Genomic DNA, 22803 nt, shown 5'->3' with positions numbered 1-22803 from the left:
GTGGCACTTTCGTTCATTTGTGGTAATTATTGTCTGTAAATTGCACTAATTATACAGTTTGCCTGTAAATCACGAGACGAATCTTTTAAGCCTAGTTACTTTATAATTAGATAATTTTTATTAAATAAAAACGAAATTGCTACAGTGTTAAAATCTAAAAAGTTTTTGGATATAAACAAGGTCAGGCCATAGTGTGTATGTGTGGAGAGAGAGAAGTCAGGCTGCGCATGGCATGGACAAAGTGACCACTAGTCTAGGGTGTTGGGCCTTGTTTAGTTCCTAAAAAATTTTGCAAAATTTTTCAGATTCTCTGTCACATAAAATCTTTAGACGTATATTTCTAACTTCAAATAAATTTATTCAAAAATTAGATTTAAATATCTATCTAATGGTACTAATTTTATATTATAAATATTAATATTTTTAATAAAATTTTTTTATAAGAAGCGAAAACGACAAATATTTAGGAATAAAGAGGTAGCACAGTACAACACACTTGCCGGTATGCTACAGTGCTACCTCTTTATTCCTAAATATTTGTCGTTTTCACTTCTTATAAATTTTTTTTATTAAATATTTATTAAAAATATTAATATTTAAAATATAAAATTAGTATCATTAGATAGATATTTAAATATATTTTTTGAATAAATTTATTTATAGTTAGAAATATACGTCTAAAGATTTTATATGACGGAGAATCTGAAAAATTTTGTAAAATTTTTTGGGAACTAAACAAGGCCCAACACCCTAGACTACTCCCATGCGATGCGCAGCGTGACCCCTCTCTCTCTTCACGTATACACACTATGGCCTGACCTTGTTTAGATCCAATTTTTTTTAGATTTTAACACTGTAGCAATTTCGTTTTTATTTAATAAAAATTATCTAATTATAAAAACTAGACTTAAAAGATTCGTCTCGTGATTTACAGGCAAACTGTATAATTAGTGCAATTTACAGACAATAATTACCATAAATGAACGAAAGTGCCGCTAGGGAACGCAGAGAAAGCAAGGGGTGGACCGTTTTGTCCGACAAGGAGCACCCCACCATGATGCGTGGTGGGGTACTCTTTGCCACGTATCTCGCCACGTGTTAGCCACGTCAGCAGGTATCCCCTGAACCATGCCACGTCAGCAGTAGTACCCCGCCGCCATGCATGGTGGGGTTCTGTGCATTTGCCCCGCCATGTATGGTGACAAGTCCAAACGGCCTAGTTTTGAAAATATTTTCATAAACGAGTCAAATTTAAAATATGTTTCAAATTTAGGTTAAAAATATAAAAAAAATTCCCCACCCCACCCCACCCCAGCGCCGTTCTCTTCGCGCTGTTGGTTTGGTTAGGCTCAGCGGCGTCGCTAATCGCCTGGGTCGCTGCTGGATCCACTAGTTTAACTCGGCTTCGTCCTCTCTCCGTCCTTCCCTCTCCCGCGAGAGAGAGCACGTGTCCGTCCGAATCAACCAACCTACCAAACCCTAACCCTACCCGCCGCGAAGGCTGCGGATGAAGCCCTCCTCCACCGCCGGCGACGCCGCCTCCGCGTCGACGGCGGAGGCGGCGGCGGCGGCGTCCTCCTCCTCGTCGGGGCCCTCCACCTCCGCGTCCACGTCCACCGCGGACGCCACCCACTACATCGCCAAGCGGGTGCTCCGGGGAAGCGCCGTGCTCCACGTCGCCGAGGGCTGCTTCCGCTCGCCCGACTCCGCCGACGTCGTCCTCGCCAAGGTTTCGTCTGCTTTGCTCTCCGCACTTCCACGGCGATGTCGGTCGAATCAAGTAGTGGGCGAGAATTTGTTTGGAGGCGAGGATTGTGTATTTGCGATTTCGTTGTGCTGTACTCTGTGTAAGTGGAACATTAGTGTTTGATGTCGCCTCAGACTGTAGGGTTGGTATAGGGAAGGGGAATTATTTTGAGTTCCGGGTCACCCTAACGATCATGACTGTGCCGGCCGTTAGGTCGTTTAGTGTCACAGTTCTAGAAGGTCTTGTTGTTTTGAGGATTTGCAGTTTCAGAAGCTGAATACTCTGTACTTGTAACATTGTCAGAGTTATTCTTTATCATCTTCTGCTCAAATTCTTTGCCATCTTGGTCAAATTTCAATCCTGGCGTGGCATGCTTGGGTGACAAGTTTTGCTGCTGCATATGAAGGTGAACTAATAATGTTATCTATGGAGACATGTATCTAAGAAGGAACACCTCACCTGTATTATATTATAATATATAAAAGTAGCATATGTACCAATGTAGGCTTAAATCTCTACGTGATCAATTTTTCAATTTACATAATGCATTTGCTGGTTCATGTTTTCTGTTCCATCTAACTGGCTTTCTGCTTCAGGAAACTTCACTGGAGTTGGTTGCTGTTGGTGATGATGGTGTTTTGCAGTCAATATGTGAACAAGACATGTTTGGGATTATAAAAGATATCGGTGTATTGCAATGGCACTCTAGACATGTTGGTTTAATTCCACAGGTGCTGTTCCTTCTCACTACAGTCCACTTTGCAATGTTCTTCTGTACACAACACATCGGTCGCTAACTGTGTTCGGAAGTGAGTGATTAATTAATTGTTGATCTTTTTCAGATAGAACACAAAGATCTTCTGGTTGTCCTTTCAGATTCTGGAAAGCTTTCCCTTCTTTACTTTTGTTCTGAGATGCATAGGTTAGTGCTATTTGCCTCTGTTTTTATGCCCTTGTTCTCTTTTTGTTGGTACTAGATTTTGGCTCTTAAATGTTGTTTCTGTGGTAATGCTTAGTCAACTGTATGTTATGCATCTAGCAGTATGTTGCCAGCCATTATCTTGTACTCTGCTAGTCTAATGATTGTATGCAAAAAAATATCCAAGAGGCACTAGTGATGGTTAAAAAGATCATGGGTTCCAGTTTTAGGAACTAAAACTAGCAAATTACTTTCACTATCCAACCCTACTGTTTATAGTTTTCTTATTATGCTGAACTTGTGAGGTGCCAGCTCACCTATAGTTGACATACAGCCCCTCTATTTCATTCTCTTCTCTCTCAGTCCCATTCTTTTCACAACATCTGGGATCCATGTGGTTTCTGCCTTGCTTTCTACATGTCAAATGGGCAAACCCAACACTGCTGGTGGAGGTCCAGTTGAGACGGTTCTCTACAGAGAAAGCATAGATAATAGTTTTGTAAGAGACGGGTGGCGAGTTAGCCTACAAGGCTACAACTTATCTTCATCGGATAAAATGGTTCAAGAATTGAGCCCATCGGCTCTTCCAGAGATCTAAGAAACCGGATGGCATTACATCACTTTTAAAAAACAGTTCTGTAGTAGTGTAGTTTTCGCTGTAATTAGATTCTTTTGGAAGGCGAATGGAGTAAATACCCATATTCCTAAATTCTGATAAATGCTTGAGTTGAAGTGAATGTATGTATGCCTACAATTTAGTTAATTCCTTGCATTGTGGGCCCACATTTAGGGATGTTATTGTGGTTTTATAATACCTTTTCTGTCTACCAGCATGAGAATGATGAGTTGGTGACCAATATAATTGCACCGTGCTTAGAACTATGGAGACAAAATATGGAAAAAATACAGTAGTATCCAAAAAGCTGTTGCCAGTTTCATTATTTATAGAAGCATGCTGTATGCATATTATTCATTAAACCTGATGAGAGTTTAGTTAGCTTTTATTTAGCATGCAGTTCATTCTGCAGTTGTAGTCCTGTTTTATCTGAGAATGAACCAAGTCCGGAGTTCAACAAGTACTGATAGGTATTAATGTATGTTTTTTAGGTTCTTTGCAATTGCCAATATCGAGTTATCCAAACCAGGAAATCTGAGGCATCATCTGGGAAGAATTTTAGCTATAGATCGAGAGTAAGAGCAAGTTTCTTCTTCTCAGGCCTTTTGATTACACTTTTTTTTCCTGTTGCAAGAAAAAGTTACATCTATTTTTTGCCATTATCCACTGATGTTTTTGTGTACATTTCTGCTATACATTTACTTGGGTATTAACATTTGTTATGCCATCTCTTGTTCTGAGCTTTTGCTCAAAAAAGGAAAAAAATATCTCTTGTTCTAAGCAAATTTATAATTTTAACCACGGTTTCCACCATCAACATTGCATTATTTTGCAGCCATCCCTTTTAACTTGAGTATTCTATCGCCATTGCCCTTAACTAAGTGGGAGTATTCTAGTTTATATAGCAAATGGCATAAAAAATTTCCATGCTTCTTGTCAGATATTGTACATTCTGTTGATGCTTATGGTTGACATTTTGTGCTTGTGTTAGGTTTGAATAGTTACAGTTGCAACTTGTGTTAGATACTGTCAAATCCTACCCAAGCATTTCAACCACATTAAAAGGTGTTTGAATGTGATTATGGTTTTATGTGGCTTGAGTTCTATGGGTCATGACTAGCAACTATTTCTTAATTACCAGCATTTCTATATGATGAAGCTTTTGCTTCATGCTTTTATTAGTTTTTCTTTGTTATCTCTTCACACACAGTAAAATATTAAGCACCTAAAGTTAAGGGGCCATTATTACGAAGTTTCTTGACCTTAACTTCATCTTCTCTTGTCAGATCTAATTTTGTTGCTGTCAGTTCATATGAGGATAAGTTTGCCCTTATACATGTTTCTGTTTCTCAGAGTGGTTCTGGCAGGGGTATCATTTCTGAGAAGGTGAGAGTTGGATGTTGTTAGTGACTTTCTTGACTCATTTATCGTATGCTCAGTCTAATATTTACACTATATTATTCCAGATTTTGAAGATGTTCCATGTCATAATTTCAGAAATATTTTTATCCACCAGAAAACGAAGAGGATTCAAGGATCATAAGTTCGTCTAGGACCAGCATCCGTGGTACAATTTGGACGATGCGCTTCATATCTATCCCCCAAGATGAAGAATACTATCCAGTTCTGGCAATGATAATTAACAGGTTTGTTTGCTCTGAACTCATTTCATTTAGTTTGTAGCTTGCAATTGCATTCTACTTATTTTTTGATATTCTTATGTAAATGTTGCACTAAATTCATTCCAGGAAAGGCTCTGATGTGAATGACTTGTCGTTATTTGGATATGACACCAGCAGCTGTGTTGTCGACCACATCTCTAGTTATTCAGAAATTGGACCGTTGGCACTTGACATATCAGAAATTCCTGAAATGTTTGGCTTTGCACTTCTGTTGCGTGTTGGTGATGCTTTATTGTTGGATCTTAGAAACCCAAGGAACGTCTGCTGTATCCGAAGAATCAGCTTGACGACTAGCCTCATTGGAGAGAGAATCACTGTTGAAGATTCTTGTCCAGGATTAGATGTTGATGATGATGTGGCTGCTTGTGCTTTGCTAGAATTGAGAGATTCTGCTAATAACATAATGAAGGATGATGGTTATATGGACATTGATGGTGTTGACAGCAGAGGTAATGTGAAACCAAGGATCATTTGCTCGTGGAGCTGGGAGCCACCTGAACCTGTCAGGCGAGGATGGGCAAGGCTTCTATTTTGTTTGGATGATGGAGAATTTCATATTTTGGAATTTACTTTGGATGTTGAAGGGGTGAAGCTGTATACATTTGAATATATTGATAGGAGTTTGCCTTGCAGACCTCTTTTTTGGATGAAAAATAGAATGATAATAGGGTTTGTAGAGATGGGAGATGGCATGATTTTTAAACTTGGCGATCGTAGGTTGTTTCATAAAAGCACAATTCAGAATGTAGCACCAATATTGGATCTTGCAATTGCTGATTACCATGGTGAGAAACAGGATCAGATGTTTGCATGTTGTGGAATGTCCCCTGAGGGCTCTCTTCGAGTTTTACGGAATGGTGTCAATGTGGACAGACTTCTGAAAACTGAAGCTATTTATCAAGGTGTCACTGGTTTGTGGACTTTGAGAATGAAGACAACTGATGCCTACCATTCTTTTCTTGTGCTATCATTTGTGGAGGAAACCAGAATACTGTCAGTAGGACTAAGTTTTAATGATATCAGTGATGCTGTGGGATTCCAGCCTGATGTTTGCACTTTAGCATGTGGTTTGGTGGCTGATGGTCTGCTTGTTCAAATTTACAGTAAAGGTGTTAAGGTCTGTTTGCCTACAGTATACGCTCACCCTGAAGGTGCCCCTTTAACTTCTCCAATTTGCACTGACTGGTATCCTGCTATCACTATCAGTGTTGGTGCTGTAGGACATAATATTGTTGTTGTTGCTACATCAAATCCTTGTTGCTTATATGTCCTTGGTGTTAGATCATCAACTTCTTACCGGTACGAGTTGTATGCGACACATCATGTGCAATTGCAGTATGAAGTATCATGCATATCTATCCCCCAAGAGGATTGGAGACATGATAATGTAGCCCTCAGCTGTGGAGAGGGTGATGATATTTGTAACAATTCCCCTCCTAAAGCTAATGTTCGCAAGTTTGCTGTTATTGGAACTCATAGACCTTCAGTGGAACTCATCTCCTTGGAACCTGGAGAAGCATTAAGGGTATTGACTATTGGTACTATATCAGTGAATAATGCGTTTGGTGCGCCAATGAGTGGTTGTATACCTGAAAATGTCAGGTTTGTTGCGGCTGAGAGGTTCTACATTCTTGCAGGCTTGAGAAATGGAATGCTACTCAGATTTGAGTCAGAAGCAAGTGATTATCTCCCTGGTTTTTTCTACAAGGACTCTTCTATTCCTTCTATCAATACATTCCTTCAGTTGATTTCGATACGGCGTATTGGAATTACTCCTGTACTGTTAGTGCCAATACATGATTCAGCAAATGCTGACATCATTGTTCTCAGTGATAGACCTTGGCTATTACATGCAGCAAGACATAGCCTGGCATATTCATCCATTTCATTTCTTTCTGCTTCTCATGTCACGCCTGTTTCATCTGTTGATTGCCCCAATGGTCTACTGTTTGTTGCTGAGAGCTGTTTGCATTTGGTAAGTTACTGTGACCAATAAAACCAGCAAAAGAAAAATATCTATGCATCTGCTTTTCTTCCCTAGGGATCAAGAGTTATTATATGCATTGAGTGCCCTAAGTTACTGGACACGATAGGAGAGTAGAACTCACCAGAATTAAGTTCCATGCTAATAAGTATCTAAATACGTATTAGTACTAGTGGCTTTTGATGCAACAATCACATTGAATGCAAAGTGAATTGAAGTATTAGACTAGCAGTGCAATGCCCCCCAAAAAAAGGGGACAATAAATGTGCATCTGTTATTGGTTCTTTCATGTTTCAACTAGACTACTTGAGTTCCAGTGCATCTGTTATTGGTCTTGGCATATGGTATTTGAGACAATTACTGGTACAATATCTGATGCATGATTTTGGTTCAGAACTACTAGTTGAAATATTACTCCAGTGATGTTCTATTTCTTTCTTCAATGTGTGCCTGTGGTGTTCTCTCACGTGTATGTTTGTATTAGTGTGTCCATGTATCTGTGTGCTTATCTTCTGTCATTTGCTGTCAGGTTGAATTGGTTCATGGGAAGCGATTGAATGCGCAGAAGTTTTCAATTGGAGGGACTCCAAGGAAAGTGCTATACCATAATGAAAGCAGAACACTGTTGGTACTAAGAACTGGGCTAAGTGGTGCATCGTCTTCTTCAGATATTGTCCAAGTAGATCCACAAAATGGGGTACTACTTTCGAGATATAAATGTGAACCTGGTGAAACAGCAAAATGCATGCAAATTGCAAAAATAGGAAATGATCAAGTTTTAATTGTTGGGACCAATAAGTCTGCTGGACGGCCAATGATGTCAAATGGTGAAGCAGAAAGGTTCCCACCTGATCTTTTGTTTATAATAATACAGTTCATTTCCAATATGTCCATGATTCATTAGCAATATTTTCTTTGATTCACAACTACATATTTTTTTGTGGTTGTGTGGAGTGTAACCATTGACGATATCCTTTCATCTAGACTGAGTTATTGCATTTTATTATAAAGGTGTGTCAAGATTTTAATACATTCATGAACTTCATATGTGCTTTAGATGTTATGCTGGGCCAGAAAAATTACCAAGTCCCTGATTTTGGTTCAATGAAGCTAAGAGTGGCTATTCTTTATTGATGAAGCAGCATCAAGGGACGCCTGTATAAATGTTTCCTAAGTTAAGGATTTAGATTTCTATAAAGCGTCTGAAACCATAAGCCATTAGTTTTTTTTTCTCATACATAGTTTTGTCAGTCTGATATCTAGATATGTTTAAATAGCTGTCCGATTCTTATTGATTGATTGTTATCAATGATCGTCCGTGATTTTAGTTCAATAAAGCTAAGAGTGGCTATTCTTTATTGATGAAGCAGCATCAAGGGACGCCTGATTGTTCTAAGCTTGGAGGCAGTTGAAAGTCCTCGTGAGAGCAGTTCGTTTATTCCAGCTTCTAGTTTTAATCCCTCTTCATCACATTCTGGTTCTCCTTTCCATGAGATTGTTGGATATACAACTGAGGAATTTTCTAGTAACAGCCTGTGCAGCAGTCCTGATGAGTTTTGCTGCAACCAGATCCAAGCTGAAATGGCAGGACAATTGAGATCATTGACTCATGCTATATTGAATGGCGCAGTTCTTGCTGTGTGTCCCTATCTAGATCGTTATGTGTTGGCAGCTGCTGGTAATACGGTATGATATCTATATGCTGTTTTAACTATATTTTTTGTGAAAAGTTTTCTTAAAGGGAACTGAACTCTCCTATGACAATATCTAAAAGGAAATTAGTAATGTCAGAATAGTTGCTAAGGCCCTTAGTGGGCTTAGGGTTTTGTACTGCGCCAGATCTTCGGTGCAGGCTGCATAGATGATTGTTTCCTTGACAGGCAAAGGTTTCTCCCTGATGGATGTGTTTCTTTAAATCCTCCTGGGACCTTGCCTATATATGTGTACCATATCCATTGCAATCAATCAATCTAGTATATTTCCCATCTAATTCTCTTTCTTTTGCTGCCTTCGTGTGCCTTTGCTGCTGCGCATCCCCTTCCTATGTTTCCCCGCAGCAGCGCCCCTTGCCGCACGAAATTTGTGATAACATCTTAGTCAACATTTATCTTGGAGAATAAGGATCTTGTTTGTCCTTTGCCCTCGTGATCTTTGGAGATAATCAAATGAGATGTGCAGTAGTAGAGTGCGCAAGTGTTGGAGAGATCTGTGGCTTATAGCTTCTTAAAATGCAATAATAATATAAGATGCAGCTCTCATTGTGTTCATTGTTCAATTAAAAAGAAGGAACAGATCTATTTTTGGCCATCGTAGCCCAAGTCTGATTTTTGGAACTCTTTGGTCCTCGACTGGTGTCAAAGATGGTTTTGCCAATATATGTATTTTTCTAAAGAAACAAAAATATGGTTAAATCTCTAAAAAATCGTAGCTAATTCATTTTTGTAAATCTAAAAAAATATGAAACTGGTCCCAAATTATTTTCTAAAAATATAGTATCTCTATTGGTGTCTATTGCGTTATTTGGATCTTATTTGTTCCTGTTCCTCGTGTTTTAATGACCGTGGTGATGCCAACTTTGTTGGCACCTGCACACAAGCACCAGGTGAGCAGACCCTGCTCACCTTCCCTCTTCCTCTCCCCTGACCCAAGGAAGAAGATGAGCCGAGCTCAGGCACACACACACTCACTCAGTTTCAGTCTTGGCTGAAACTAGAACCCAGGAAATGTGGCACTTGAACTGCCTTTCCTTCATTGCATACATGGTGTATATATACAAGCCTTGTACCAACTATAAGGTACACAAGGCATGGCTGGGTACAGCCCCAACTACTCCTAGTACACTGCATACATCATCCTCCTACCAAGTATGGCTGATGTATGGTTCTACCAACTACTGTACTAGAGTGGCCTATTGCCATACTCCTATATGACCAAGAGCTGACCTATTGCCTGCCTATGATCACTAACAGAACAAGAAAGGTTTAGCTGCAGATTATGTCTTACATTTCTTCCCCTAATCCTGCTGCTAAGCCTTGACCTCATCCATGCCAATCATCTTCCTCAGCTCAACAAACCTGAGGCGTCCGAGGGACTTGGTGAGAATGTCAGCGAGTTGCCTGCCGGTGTCGACAAACTCGATGATGATCTGTCCTCCATCGACGCAATCCCTGAGGAAATGGAACTTGACGTCGATGTGTTTGCTCCGGTCATGGAGCACCGGGTTCTTGGCAAGAGCAATGGCCGGCTGATTGTCCACCAGCAAAGCCGGCGGCTGAGACTCCTTCCCAGTGAGCTCCTTCAGCAGCCGCCGCAACCAAACCGCCTGACATGCCGCCGTAGCAGCAGCCACATACTCTGCCTCGCAGGTTGACAGTGCCACTGTCTTCTGCTTCAGTGATTGCCAGGCCACCGGCGCTGCTCTGAGGAAGACGAACACCCCGGAGGTGCTTTTCCGCCCATCCACATCGCCCGCCATGTCTGCATCACTGAACACGGTGAGCCTTGGCTCGCCGCCCTTAGCCCTGGGCGGCGCTTCGCTGAACACCTTCAGCCGAAGATCGCCGTGCTTGGGGAAGACGACACCGAGGTCCAAAGACCCCTGGATGTACCGCAGCAGTCGCTTGACCGCCGCCTAGTGGTCCTCCCTTGGATCCTCCATTTATCTGCTCACATACCCGACCGCGAACGCGATGTCCGGCCGGGTATGAGTGAGCCAACGCAGCCCACCGACGATGCTTCGGTATCGTGTGGCATCAACCTTCTTCGCCACACTTTGTTTGGAGAGCTTGATCCGCTCCTCCATCGGTGTTGCTGCAGCTCGGCAGTCGCCCATTCCGGCCCGCTCCAGCAGCTTCAGCGCGTAGGCGCGCTGCCCCAGCATGACCGCGTCCTTCCCCTGCTTCACCTCGATGCCGAGGTAGTACGAGAGCGCGCCCAAGTCGCTCATCTTGAATCGGGCCGCCATCTCCGCCTTGAATTTGGCGATGTCTTCCTCCCGCGCGCCAGTGACGATCAGATCGTCCACGTACACACCGACGATGAGCTCCTCCTTCCCCCGTCGTCGTGTGTACAGGGCGTGCTCCGTGGCGCACCGTGCGAAGCCGAGCTCCGCCATGGTGGCGTCGAGCTTGGCATTCTATGCCCGCGGGGCCTGCCGCAGGCCATACAGAGCCTTCCGCAGCCGGAGCACCTTGCGCTCTTCCCCCTTCACCTGAAAGCCTGGCGCCTGCTTGACGTAAACCTCTTCTGCCAGCTCGCCGTTCAGGAAGGCCGACTTGACGTCGAGGTGGTGGACGCCCCAATCCTTGGCCGCTGCGAGTGCCAGCAGCAATCTCACCGACTCCATGCGCGCCACCGGCGCAAACACCTCCTCGAAGTCGATGCCTTCGCGCTGCACAAAGCCACGGGCCACCAGCCGCGCCTTGTGTTTGACAATCGCGCCGTGCTCGTCCTTCTTGACCTTGTACACCCACTTGAGGCCAATCGGCCGGCATCCCGCCGGCGGATCAACCAGCTCCCGGGTGTGGTTGTCTTCGATGGACCGCAGCTCCTCCAGCATGGCACGCCGCCAATTTGGGTCGCGTTCCGCCACGGCAAAGGATGTGGGCTCTTCTGCGCTCATCAGCAGAAGCTCGGGGTCGTCGTCGAGCAGCCGTGCTGCGACCCCAGGCACCTCTGCTTCCCCGATGATGCCCTCAATCCGGCGAAAACGAACCTCCTCGCCGTCGTGGTAGGCATCCACGAACTCGGTGTAGTCACTTGGTGGTGTGGCGAATTCGACTTCTCCGGCTGCTGGCGTTGTCAGCCCCGGCGTGGCAGGGGATCCCACCACAGCCGCCGGGGAGTGGACTGGCATTCCAGCTGTCGCTGGACTTGGTGGCTCCTCCACCTCTGGAGCTACAGTGGCACCGGCTTCCCCGGTTGCTGGCCCTCCTGACCCTTCTTCCCTGCCGTGGATCGTCAAGTGTTCCACGACAAAAGTGTCGCCAAGCCCACCACCTTCTTGCTCCTCTGCCTTGTCCCATTTCCACGTCGCCGCCTCGTCGAACACCACATCCCGTGACACCAGCACCTTTCCGCCGACCGGATCGTAGAGCCGATAGGCCTTTGATCCCTCCTCGTAGCCGAGGAACACCGCCTTGGTGCTCCTGTCTTCCAGCTTTGCGAGGCCCGGCTTGGTGATCTTCACATGGCCGACACAACCAAACGTGCGTAGGAACGCGACGTTCGGCTTGCGTCTGTGCCAAGCCTCGTATGGAGTCTGCCCCTTCAACGCCTTCGTGGGGCAGCGGTTCAAGATGAACACTGCTGTGCTCACGGCTTCTCCCCAGAACTCAGCCGGCATGTCCTTCGCCTTCAGCATGGACCGTGCCATGCCGATGATGGTCTGATTTCGGCGCTCTACCACGCCGTTCTGCTGCGGTGAGTAGGGCGCTGTGAGGTGACGCCCTACTCCTTCCTCGGCGTAGTACGTGGTGAATTCAACCGCCGTGAACTCCCCGCCGCGGTCAGTCCGAAGCATTTTCAGCTTCTTCCCGGACTCCATCTCCGCGCGCGCCTTGAAGTGCTTGATCGCCTCCGCCGCGTCGCTCTTGCTCGTCAGGAGCTGCAGCCACATGTACCGGCTGCAGTCATCCACGAGCAAGAGGAAGTATCTCCTCCCACCGTGCGTCGCCGGCGTGATCGGCCCGCAAAGGTCCCCGTGGACCAGCTCGAGCGGATCCACCGCGCGGTACCTGGCGGTCTTCGGGAACGGCAGCCTCCTCTGCTTCCCTGCCATGCAACTGTCGCACAGCTCGCTGACATGCTGGATTGCTGGCAGCCCTGTTACCATCTTCCCAAGACGGCCCAGCGCGTCGAAGCTGAGATGGCCGAACCGGCCATGCCACAGCCAAGGCTCCTCCTTGCACGACGCCGCCAAACACACAGGTTGTTCTACCTTCAAATCCAGAAGATGGAGTCGGTTACGGGAGCGCGATACCTTGGCGAGAAGACGCCGCTCCCTGTCCCTGATCCGCAACACTCCGTCGCGAATCAGGACCTCGCTGCCGCGTTCGTCCAACTGCCCCAGGCTGACGATGCTGGTGCGCAGCTGAGGGATGAAGTAGACATCCGTCAAGGCACGGTGCTCGCCGTTTCGGCATCGGAAAAGGACGGTGCCGCGGCCGCGAATCTGCACCTTTGAGCCATCCCCGAACTTCACGCTTCCGGTGGCTGACTCATCGAGGTCGGAGAAGGCAGTGCGGCTCCCTGTCATGTGGTTGCTCGCACCTGAGTCGAGGTACCACCTCTGCTCCAGCTCTTCACCGTCCACTCCAAGGAGGACACGCGCGTGAGACTCGTCAAGTTCGACGGCCTGCGGCGCAGTCCCCTGCTCCGCCTCCGCCTCCCCTGCTTCGCCTTCCTGCAGCGCGCAATACTCCCCCATCAACAGAGCGCACTCGTCGCTGTCGTCCCGAGCTAGGTGGGCCTCTTCCTTCTTCTCCGGCTTCTTCTCCGGGCATTCTCGTGCCCAGTGCCCCACCTTCCCGCAGCGCCTGCAGGCGTTGGGGTCGGTGTTCTTCTTCTTCTTCTTCTTCTTGTCCGCCGGCGGCTTCCCGCGCCCCTTGGCGCCATCACCGCCGCGGCTGGTGGAGCCTTCCCCGGTCCGGCGCTTGTCCTTCATGCGCGCGGTCCACTCCTCTTCCGTCAGGAGTAGCTTGGCCTTCTCCTTCTCCGGTGCCGGCGTGATGCGGCTTTCTGCTACTCGCAGCCGCCCAGCCACGTCCTCCAGAGGCAATGTGGAGATGTCCAACATCGTCTCAATGGACATGGCAAGCTGCGAATACTTGGCCGGCACGGTGCACAGCAGCTTGGTGACGAGGTCCTCGTCGTCCACCTTCTTCCCGTAGGTGGCCAGTTGCGTGGCCAGGGATTGAAGACGAAGAGTGTACTCCTCCACCGACTCTCCGGGCTTGAACTTGATGTCGTTGAGCTCCCTGCGGAGCTGCTGGATCCTGGCCCGCTTGGCTCGGTCCGAGCCGACACGCAGCGACTCCAGCATCTCCCAGGCCTGCTTCGCGGTGTCCTTGGCGCCCAGCGCCTCGTGGTACTCAGCCGGCGTCGAGGCCATGAGCGCCTCCATGACTCCCACCTGGGCGTCCTCGGTGCGGTCATCCTCCTCGATTGCCCGCCACCACTTCCGCGCGCGCAGCTTCCACTTCATCTGCGTCGCCCACTCACCGTAGTTGGTGCGGGTGAGCATGGGCCAGGAGCCGCTGCCACCGAACTCCTTCACCACGCGCACCTCAACCTGCGGTGGCGCCGGCTGGAGCTGTCGCTCACCACCCTCCCCGCCACCGTTCCGGCCCGCACTCTCCGCCATTGCTGGTCAGTGGACCTAGCTACGGCTTGTACAGCTCCGATACCAATTGTTGGCACCTGCACACAAGCACCAGGTGAGCAGACCCTGCTCACCTTCCCTCTTCCTCTCCCCTGACCCAAGGAAGAAGATGAGCCGAGCTCAGGCACACACACACTCACTCAGTTTCAGTCTTGGCTGAAACTAGAACCCAGGAAATGTGGCACTTGAACTGCCTTTCCTTCATTGCATACATGGTGTATATATACAAGCCTTGTACCAACTATAAGGTACACAAGGCATGGCTGGGTACAGCCCCAACTACTCCTAGTACACTGCATACATCATCCTCCTACCAAGTATGGCTGATGTATGGTTCTACCAACTACTGTACTAGAGTGGCCTATTGCCATACTCCTATATGACCAAGAGCTGACCTATTGCCTGCCTATGATTACTAACAGAACAAGAAAGGTTTAGCTGCAGATTATGTCTTACAAACTTCGCAGATGCCCTGCTGCACAGCATATAGATCTTATTTAGGCATTATACAGCTAGTGCTTTATTTTTATCACTCGAGTAGGTAATAGGTTTCAAATAAGCATGGGTACACATCATGCAATCGACATAAAGTAGAGCGAAAACAATAATTTAAATAAATAACGGCCATGACTACAACCAATAAAATGCTAGCAGCAAAAACATGTAAGATCCAAAGAACTCTAAATAAAAGCAGCAATAAATAAATTGTATTATCCTAAATATTTTGATGCCAGTTATGAGTTTAGAGATTTAAACATATTTTTATTATTTTAGAAAGATACACACATATATATAGGGTAAACCACCTTTGGAACCACTTGAGGACCAAAGTTGTCCTGTTTTGATAGTTCAATGGCCAAAGATATCAGGTTTAGGAGTTTGATGGCCAAAATCAGACTGGGGCAATAGTTTGCTGGCCAAAAATAGACATCTTCCCAAAAAAAATCTGGAGTTGGGCGGCTCTGTTGCTCTGTGCCATCTTAGAAAGTTCTCAATGAATGAATACCAAAAAGAGTGTTACTTTTGTGATGTCGATTGGCTATCTTTGTTCCTTTGAGATGATATATTTCTCTTGTTTCATTTCTTTGCAATGCTAATGAAATAATATCCTTTGGCCTTGTTTAGTTGACTGCATTGCTTATGCGCTAACATTTGTTCTTTACTTTCTTAATTTTCACAGATTTATGTATTTGGTTTCACAAATGAAAATCCCCACAGGATGAAAAAGTGTGCTGTTGGTAGGACACGATTTACAATAACTTGTCTGAAGACATTTGCATCACGAATTGCTGTTGGTGATTGTCGTGATGGTGTTCTCTTCTATTCTTATAATGAGGTAATACTTGGGTCTGATTAAAATGACACGTTCTTTATGGTTTTGTGATGGAATAGTGCTCTTTCTATTATTAGCTCTAATCTTGGCTCTTCATTTCCTGATTATTATCAGAGTCACCGGAAGTTGGAATTGATCTATTCTGATCCTGCTCATAGATTGGTGGGTGATATTGCTCTTTTAAATTGCGAAACTGCTGTGGTATCAGATCGACGTGGGAGCATATCTGTATTATCATGCACAAGATTGGAAGGTAGGCACTAGGCAGACGGTGTAAATGTTAACGCCACCCTTTTCTTCTTCCAATGGAGTATTAGAATTATATGTTCGCTAGCTGCCTAGCTAGTTCATAGGATCATAGCATTCATGTTCAGCTACCATATATCCTGTGTTTTGCTGTGATTCTTTTATGTTATATTTTTCTTCCCTGAAATTATATTATTTTTATACTACATTGTCTATCAACATTTGTAGACTATTTACAGTTTTAAATTGTGCTACAGAAATTTGCCTTTTTCATGAGAATGTTTTTAGTCTACTCATCTTTTTTAAACTTGTCTTGCAGTTTCAGAAAGTCCACAGAAGAACTTAGCTGTGAATTGTTCATTTTATATGGGTGAAACAGCTATGAGCATTCAGAAGGTAAGTATTTTGTTGATTCATAGATTGTTAATTTATTGCTTTGCCATTCATTACACCTTGCCTTTTTGCATTGGTCCCTTCTAAAAATTTCCAAATCCACTGCTTCCACGGTTCATGTCTGAGACATTCATTAACTCATGCTTATGATTTATTGTAGGCTGCATTCAGGTATCGGCTTCCATTTGACGATGATACTGACCCGGTGCTTGAGACAGTTTACGACTGTATTGTGGCTAGTACCATGCTGGGGAGTCTCTTTGTTATGATTCCACTTACAAGGTATATCATGATACAAAGCATTCCCATGCTGGCTGATAGCTGACATTTTCAGTGTTAGTGACCAGTTATCTCCAATCTGCTGGCCAATTTGGGGACCTGGACTTAGGTTTTGACTAGGATAATTGTGCCGTACCCATTAACTCCTAAGATTGCAGGTCCCCACATTCAATGAAGTGTAGAACATATGAACACCTAATGATTGCTAAGAAGCCGAATTATGAGAAATGTTAGATTAAGCTTGAGGCAGGAGATTTTGCCTATTTTTGCAGATGTACTAGTTCATGCTAGTTAATACTCCCTCCGTCTCATCAAGATATAAGGCGCGATTTGACTTGGTGCGGTCTTCAAGATCATACTTTAACTGTTAATTTATACTATTATATATAATTTATGACAACAACAAAAGTATCATTAGAAAGTATTTGTAAAGGAAAATCTAATGTTACCACGATTGTACTATAATTTTTTTTATATTAGTAGACTAATTATTGGTCAAAGATATCAAAGGTTTGAATTTTGAAATACGTGCATGCCTTATGTCCCGATGAGACGGAGGGAGTACTTCTGTCAGGAATACTAGTGATTTACTGCAGTCCATTTTGAAGTAACTCACACTGGGCGTAAAGATATATGGATCTCGAGTGCTTAAATTTATATAAGTATATTTTGCTAGGGTAAATGTAAATATGAAGATTATCATTCTTAGAGCAGTATAGTTTATATCTCTACATTCCCCCTCTTAATCTACGCAGATCACGGGCATATGATTCTTCCCAAATCTCGCTGTGATCTTTTGCTCATGATCTTTGAATGTTTTTATATGGCATAAAAATAAAACTCATTCAAGAAAGAGAACTGCTTATGTCAACAATCATCTGTAAATTATTCTAATGTGCATTTATGCCCTGAGTTTTTGTGTACACCATTTGTGGACAAGGAACTACTCATGTTTGTCTACAGCTCTAAGGATTATTATGCAGTTTCTGAAATGCGTAAATTGATACTGCAGTGAGGAGCATCAGCTTTTGCAAGATGTCCAAGAAAGACTCTCAGTACACCCATTAACTGCACCAGTCTTGGGAAATGATCATGCAGAATTCCGTCAGCGTGGTACCCCTGTAAGATGTCACTATTATATCTTTAACTTTTGCCTAATTTAGAAGTTTGTGATATATAACTTTTAGTAACTTGTGATCTGCAGTCAGTAGCGCCTCCCATTCTCGACGGTGATATGCTTGTGCAATTCTTGGAGCTCACTGGTGAACAACAGCAAGCCATCCTTGCTCATACTTTGCCAGGGAAGGGGCCACAGAAGTCCCTCTCGGTTTTCGAGGTTTTGAGAACATTAGAGCGTGTCCATTATGCTCTTAACTGAGGGTTTCTTCAATCACAGTTACTAAAAGGTTTCGATATCAGAGCGGGTTGACCTTCACTGGTTGAGATACGGTCAGAGCTGAGGTTCGAGTGACCTTTGTGGTTTCCCAAGTCTGCCATGATATTTACCAGAATGTTTTTGATTGACGATGCAACTGGAGCTTAATGGTGGAAAATCTCATGGTGGCGAGTATCCTGTGGAGGCAACGGATTTGTCCAACCCCTTGTGTATATACACAATCGGCAGCTTTAGGTGGACTGTTGTAACGGTGCATTCTGCATAGAAATGATATTCTTTTTGTTTGTTTCGTAGATGATGTAAGTTTTTTAGGTCTCTTGTGCCAGCTGGTCGGATGCTCAACGAAAAATAAGGAAAACAATGAATTGCATTGGTTGTCCTGCTCTCTATCACATGCTTTTACCAATTAGGTCTTGTTTTGATGTAGTTGGTTTCACATCAATCCACATGTGTTGGTGTGGGTTGGAGTGGAACTTGAACTAAATTCCATCTTAATCCACTCCAACACATGTGGATCGAGGTGAATTCGACAACATCCAAACAAGGCCTTAGTGATTGCACTAGCCCACAATGATGATGATCTTGCCGCGGTGAGGTCTGGCTGTGAGCCGGTTGCCGAAGAGAACGATGCTTAGAGTCCGGTGGAGAGCTTTAGGTTGGGGAGCTGGCAACAGTATGCGGAGAAGAAAGAGCTGTCCAGATGTTTCTCCTGCGTATTTGTTTCTCTCTTCTCACGTGCACGCGTATGCAAGTGTTTCACGTATAAAATATTTTACAACACTCATTCCTTGACGTATCTCGCACCGTGAGCGCATGCCTTGTTAAAACCTCCCCAAAAACCCAATAGAAAAGAAGGTAGAGGAAAAAGCGCATGCCTTGATAAAACCTCCCTAAAACCAATAGAAAAGGGGTAGGGGAAAAGAGTACATTGCAAGTGCAAGCTTTGTTATGTCTGTTGCCTTGTTAAAAACCCTGTGTGTGGAAACTTAGTGGGAAGTATAATTGTTGATCTTCAAGATAAGGTATAACGATCATCAAAGTCTTCTAGACGGTCTTCATGTCTTCAAAACATACTGGTTTTCTAGATTAGTTTTGTGATCTTCACGATTAAGATCATGGGCTATGATCTCAAGGGTTCTCTCCTTTTAACCCTACAACTCACTAAGTCATCTCACGCCAATTTTGTGAACATATATGTAGAAGCTAGAGGATGGCAAAAACTTTGTGAACAAATCTGTAAGATTTTCGCATGACTTAGTACAAGGGATATTTTTTTCCACTCTTATGGAGCTCGTTGAGATAAAATAACTTTTGAGCAATATGCTCTGTTAGTATGGGATCAACATTATGTAGGTCAATGAAAGGACTGAGGATGTCGCCTAGAGGGGGTTGAATAGGTATTTATAAAAAATTATGACTTAAAATGTAGAAGCTGTTAGAGTGGGGATTTCTAATACATGGAAAACCCAAATCAGAGTAATGAATCCATATACTAAGTATATGAAGGTTGCTAAGCAAGCCTAGGAGCCAAAACATCAGCAAAACAAATGATAAAACACAATATATAGAGAATTCAGTTTCTAGGTGTGAAACCAAAGTAGTTCGGTGTGCACACAAGACCGGTTCGATGTGCACACTAGACCGGTTTGATATGCACGGGTAATGCACCCCAAGACTGAAACTGCTAGTTATCAGCTCGAATTTCAACCCTTTTGTTGCAGTGACCTTCTAGAAGCCGTGCTATGATACTTTCCTACGCACAAACAAACACAACCCGAGTAGATCGAGACAAACATAAATATAGTAAATTAAAATGCAACTAGATATGGTATTCGTTTTACCAAAGGTTGAACTCCCACTTGAGTCCTACTCTCCGGTGAGGAGGCAACAAGTGACCACTCTAGGGTGCACTGTAGCCGGGTCTCTTTCAACCACAACCTTGGATACACTAAGATTGATCCCTTCCCTTGCAGAGGCAAAATCAAACCCTCACAAACTTGTCGTGGCACACCACAATCCTTGGTTGCTCACAAGTGACTCCTAGCTATCTAGGAGCCAAGCTTCAAGAGTAGCAAATGTGAATGATGAGATCGACGAATGCCACAAGTGCTCAAGTGTTGGCTTTGCTCTCTTTTGCTCTCTATTTTGAATCTCACTCAACCCACCAATTTGATATTTCACTAATCACCTGATATCACAAAGGGAGATGTGGAGAGTGTCTCAAAGGCTCTAGAATGTATGTGGGATGCACCAAAATCAGAAAGCCCTCAAAGGAGAGTGCTTAGGGGTATATATATAGCCCAACTTTCAAAACTAGTCGTTTTGTAGCCATATGCAAGTTCATATCGAACAGTTCCCGTATGGCCTGCTCAGTGCAATTAGTCGAAACATAACCCATACCCCTAAAATTCCGAACCCCCATCAGATTTTTTGGTTAAAGAAAGTTAATTTGACCAGAGAGACCTCAATTGGAATTCCATCAGAATCCCTAGAAATGTCAAACCCTAGATTGCATAGGCTACTCATACCGGTCATGTATGCATACTGCACCAATCCGATATGACATGCAACAACAAATCAAATTAGTTTCCTCAAGGCTCTCTCACTCAATTCTCACATGGGTTGTCTTAAGCACTTAAGATAATCAAATATCATCATGTTGCATTCCTCTTATTAGTATGACATACCTACTAACTCAAGTTCAAATGAAAAAACGAATTCAAACCTCTAGAGCTTTACTTCTTCGATCAATGTCATATCTTGCAATCTTCATCCTTAGAGGTTGCCAACATGTTCATCTCCATTTTTGCTTGGGCATAGCCTTCCTTGACCATGTGACTTGATCCAACTCCATTCATATGAATTTAATCAAAGGTATCAAGTTACCTCTTCAAATGATACAACGATGATTTGATTCTCCTCGCAATATAACTTTTCATAGCTTGATTAGTGACAAGACTTAATGCAAGTACTCTCTTCTTCACCATAGCCTGGCCCGTCAATGCCAAGTTGTTGCTTGCCCTTCACCTTCGCGTGGTCCTTCAAAGCCCTTTCCTTTCTATCTTCCACCCTTTCAAGCCATCCCAGGTCACACAATGATTTGAATCAACATTAAGCATACATTGAAATCCATATAGTGAAAACCATCTTCATCATTATTGATGATTTCCCTAAGCAAGCTCTTTAATTGAGACCATTCCATATGTAAGACGGTATGTCTCATATAACCCACAAAGTATAAGACATTTCAACAATTCCATGTGCATTGTTGTCTTCTAGTTGAACTATTATTGACTTCACAACAATACATCATTTTGGCTTTCATTTCAACTCAATATGTAATATCATCAAATTTTGCTTTTATTGTTGAACCATTGATACACTTCAAATGATACAAGATTTCATATCTCTCAACTCTATACAATATAATTAAATCAAATCAACCAAAACCCCACTAAAGGGCTAGATGCACTTACAGTCACACATGTAGCCAACATCCACATACCCCCACCATGGTTTGGTCTTGGTTCGTCTGTAACCATAACCCAAGGTCTTGAGTACCTAATAAGTACGTAAGGATAGTGTTGAAACCAACCTAATGTCTTATGGTTATTCCACAAATACATTCTTGCATTCCTTGGTTATTTGCTTTTACCTTGCTATAGTCTAGTTTGCTAGGTTAGCTGATAGGTTTTGAATCTAGGGTACAAGAACACTCCCGCTCCCCCCTCTTAGACGTCACACTCCCTTTAGAGTGATTAGTGCTTAGTGTTGGTTTTATTGTTGCTTCTAGGGATAATACTTAGTGTGAATTTTGCTAAGGTCTTATTTAGATTGAATAGCAAAGGCATCATAATTTCTTTTGTGTTGGTTGGCGTTGCCTAGATGCCAACAATGCTGTTTTTCTGTACTTTTGGGCCAATGAGGACGACACTTCAAGGATCGGTCATGGTACTGTGGTGCTTCAAGCATCCACAAGTGTTGTGTTTATGGTTACTCATGTAAGGAGTATTCTCATCCTGAGTAATACAAGGATAATAGAACAATAAAGGTTGATTTGCCTTTCAAGTCGGTATGGGGATTGGGATAGGGAAATGAAAATGAAAATGAAAATAGATTAGATTGGGATAAATGGAAAGGGTATGGGATGGGTATACTAGTTGTCATTTCCCTATCCTTCTCTTCATTTCTCATTATCCAAACATGGGATCAAATCTCTCACCCCCTCATTTCCCCATCCTAATCTCCATTTCCCAAATGCCACATATTATGTTAAGTAATCATTCTATCGATCATGTATGCACTCATAAAGCACAATATGAGAACAGAGAAAATATGGAGAAACATGAAACTTTTTATTCTCTAGTATAGATTCACTCTTGTACAGAGTACAAAAGTTCTTCTGTTCTCTTCTTTCAAATCCTCGGTCTTCATATACACGCACGTTGATTCTCACATAAAATATTTCACAACACTTACAGCGTTGTTGGTACAGATTTTAAAGACCATGTGCACATTCGGAAGCCATGTGCATTCGTGTTTTTAAACTGCGGCCATCATAAGCATTCTGAGTCCAACAAACTAAGAGCATCTTCAAGGACTTTGCAAACAAACTTTGCATTGTCTTATTTACAAAAAAGAGTAGAAAATACCCCTCCAATGGTTTTGCAAATAAGGTTTGCAATTTGGTTAACTTTGCAAATAGAGGTTGAGACTTTGCATATATGCAAACGTTCCTACCACTTTGCATCTACAATTTCGGCCTTCCACGTCGGACTCCGTCCCCCCCCCCACCCCGCGCGATTTCTCTACGCCCGTCCGCCCTCC

General features: G+C 43.8%; 1 protein-coding gene across 4 annotated transcripts; it reads left to right on the top strand.

Annotated features, from left to right (window-relative positions):
* On the top strand, nt 1371–18365 carry LOC8063686 (splicing factor 3B subunit 3). Of its 4 annotated transcripts, none has more exons than XM_002461611.2 (15): nt 1371–1729; nt 2344–2478; nt 2590–2669; nt 3774–3857; nt 4569–4668; nt 4780–4928; nt 5031–6939; nt 7478–7788; nt 8316–8634; nt 15510–15665; nt 15777–15915; nt 16228–16304; nt 16462–16583; nt 17593–17701; nt 17785–18365. In XM_002461611.2, exons 1-15 carry the CDS (start codon nt 1508–1510, stop codon nt 17956–17958), a joined length of 4086 nt encoding a protein of 1361 aa, XP_002461656.2. In that variant the 5' UTR covers nt 1371–1507; the 3' UTR covers nt 17959–18365. The 4 variants fall into 4 exon arrangements, with proteins under 4 accessions (XP_002461656.2, XP_021308205.1, XP_021308207.1 ...); XM_021452530.1 differs by having other exon boundaries at nt 8319–8634; nt 17785–18356; XM_021452532.1 differs by lacking the exons at nt 1371–1729; nt 2344–2478; nt 2590–2669; nt 3774–3857 and having other exon boundaries at nt 4799–4928; nt 17785–18356.

Source organism: Sorghum bicolor, chromosome 2 (genome assembly GCF_000003195.3).
Source record: "Sorghum bicolor cultivar BTx623 chromosome 2, Sorghum_bicolor_NCBIv3, whole genome shotgun sequence".
Taxonomy (NCBI): Eukaryota; Viridiplantae; Streptophyta; class Magnoliopsida; order Poales; family Poaceae; genus Sorghum; species Sorghum bicolor.
This window is presented reverse-complemented; position numbering and strand designations above follow the sequence as displayed.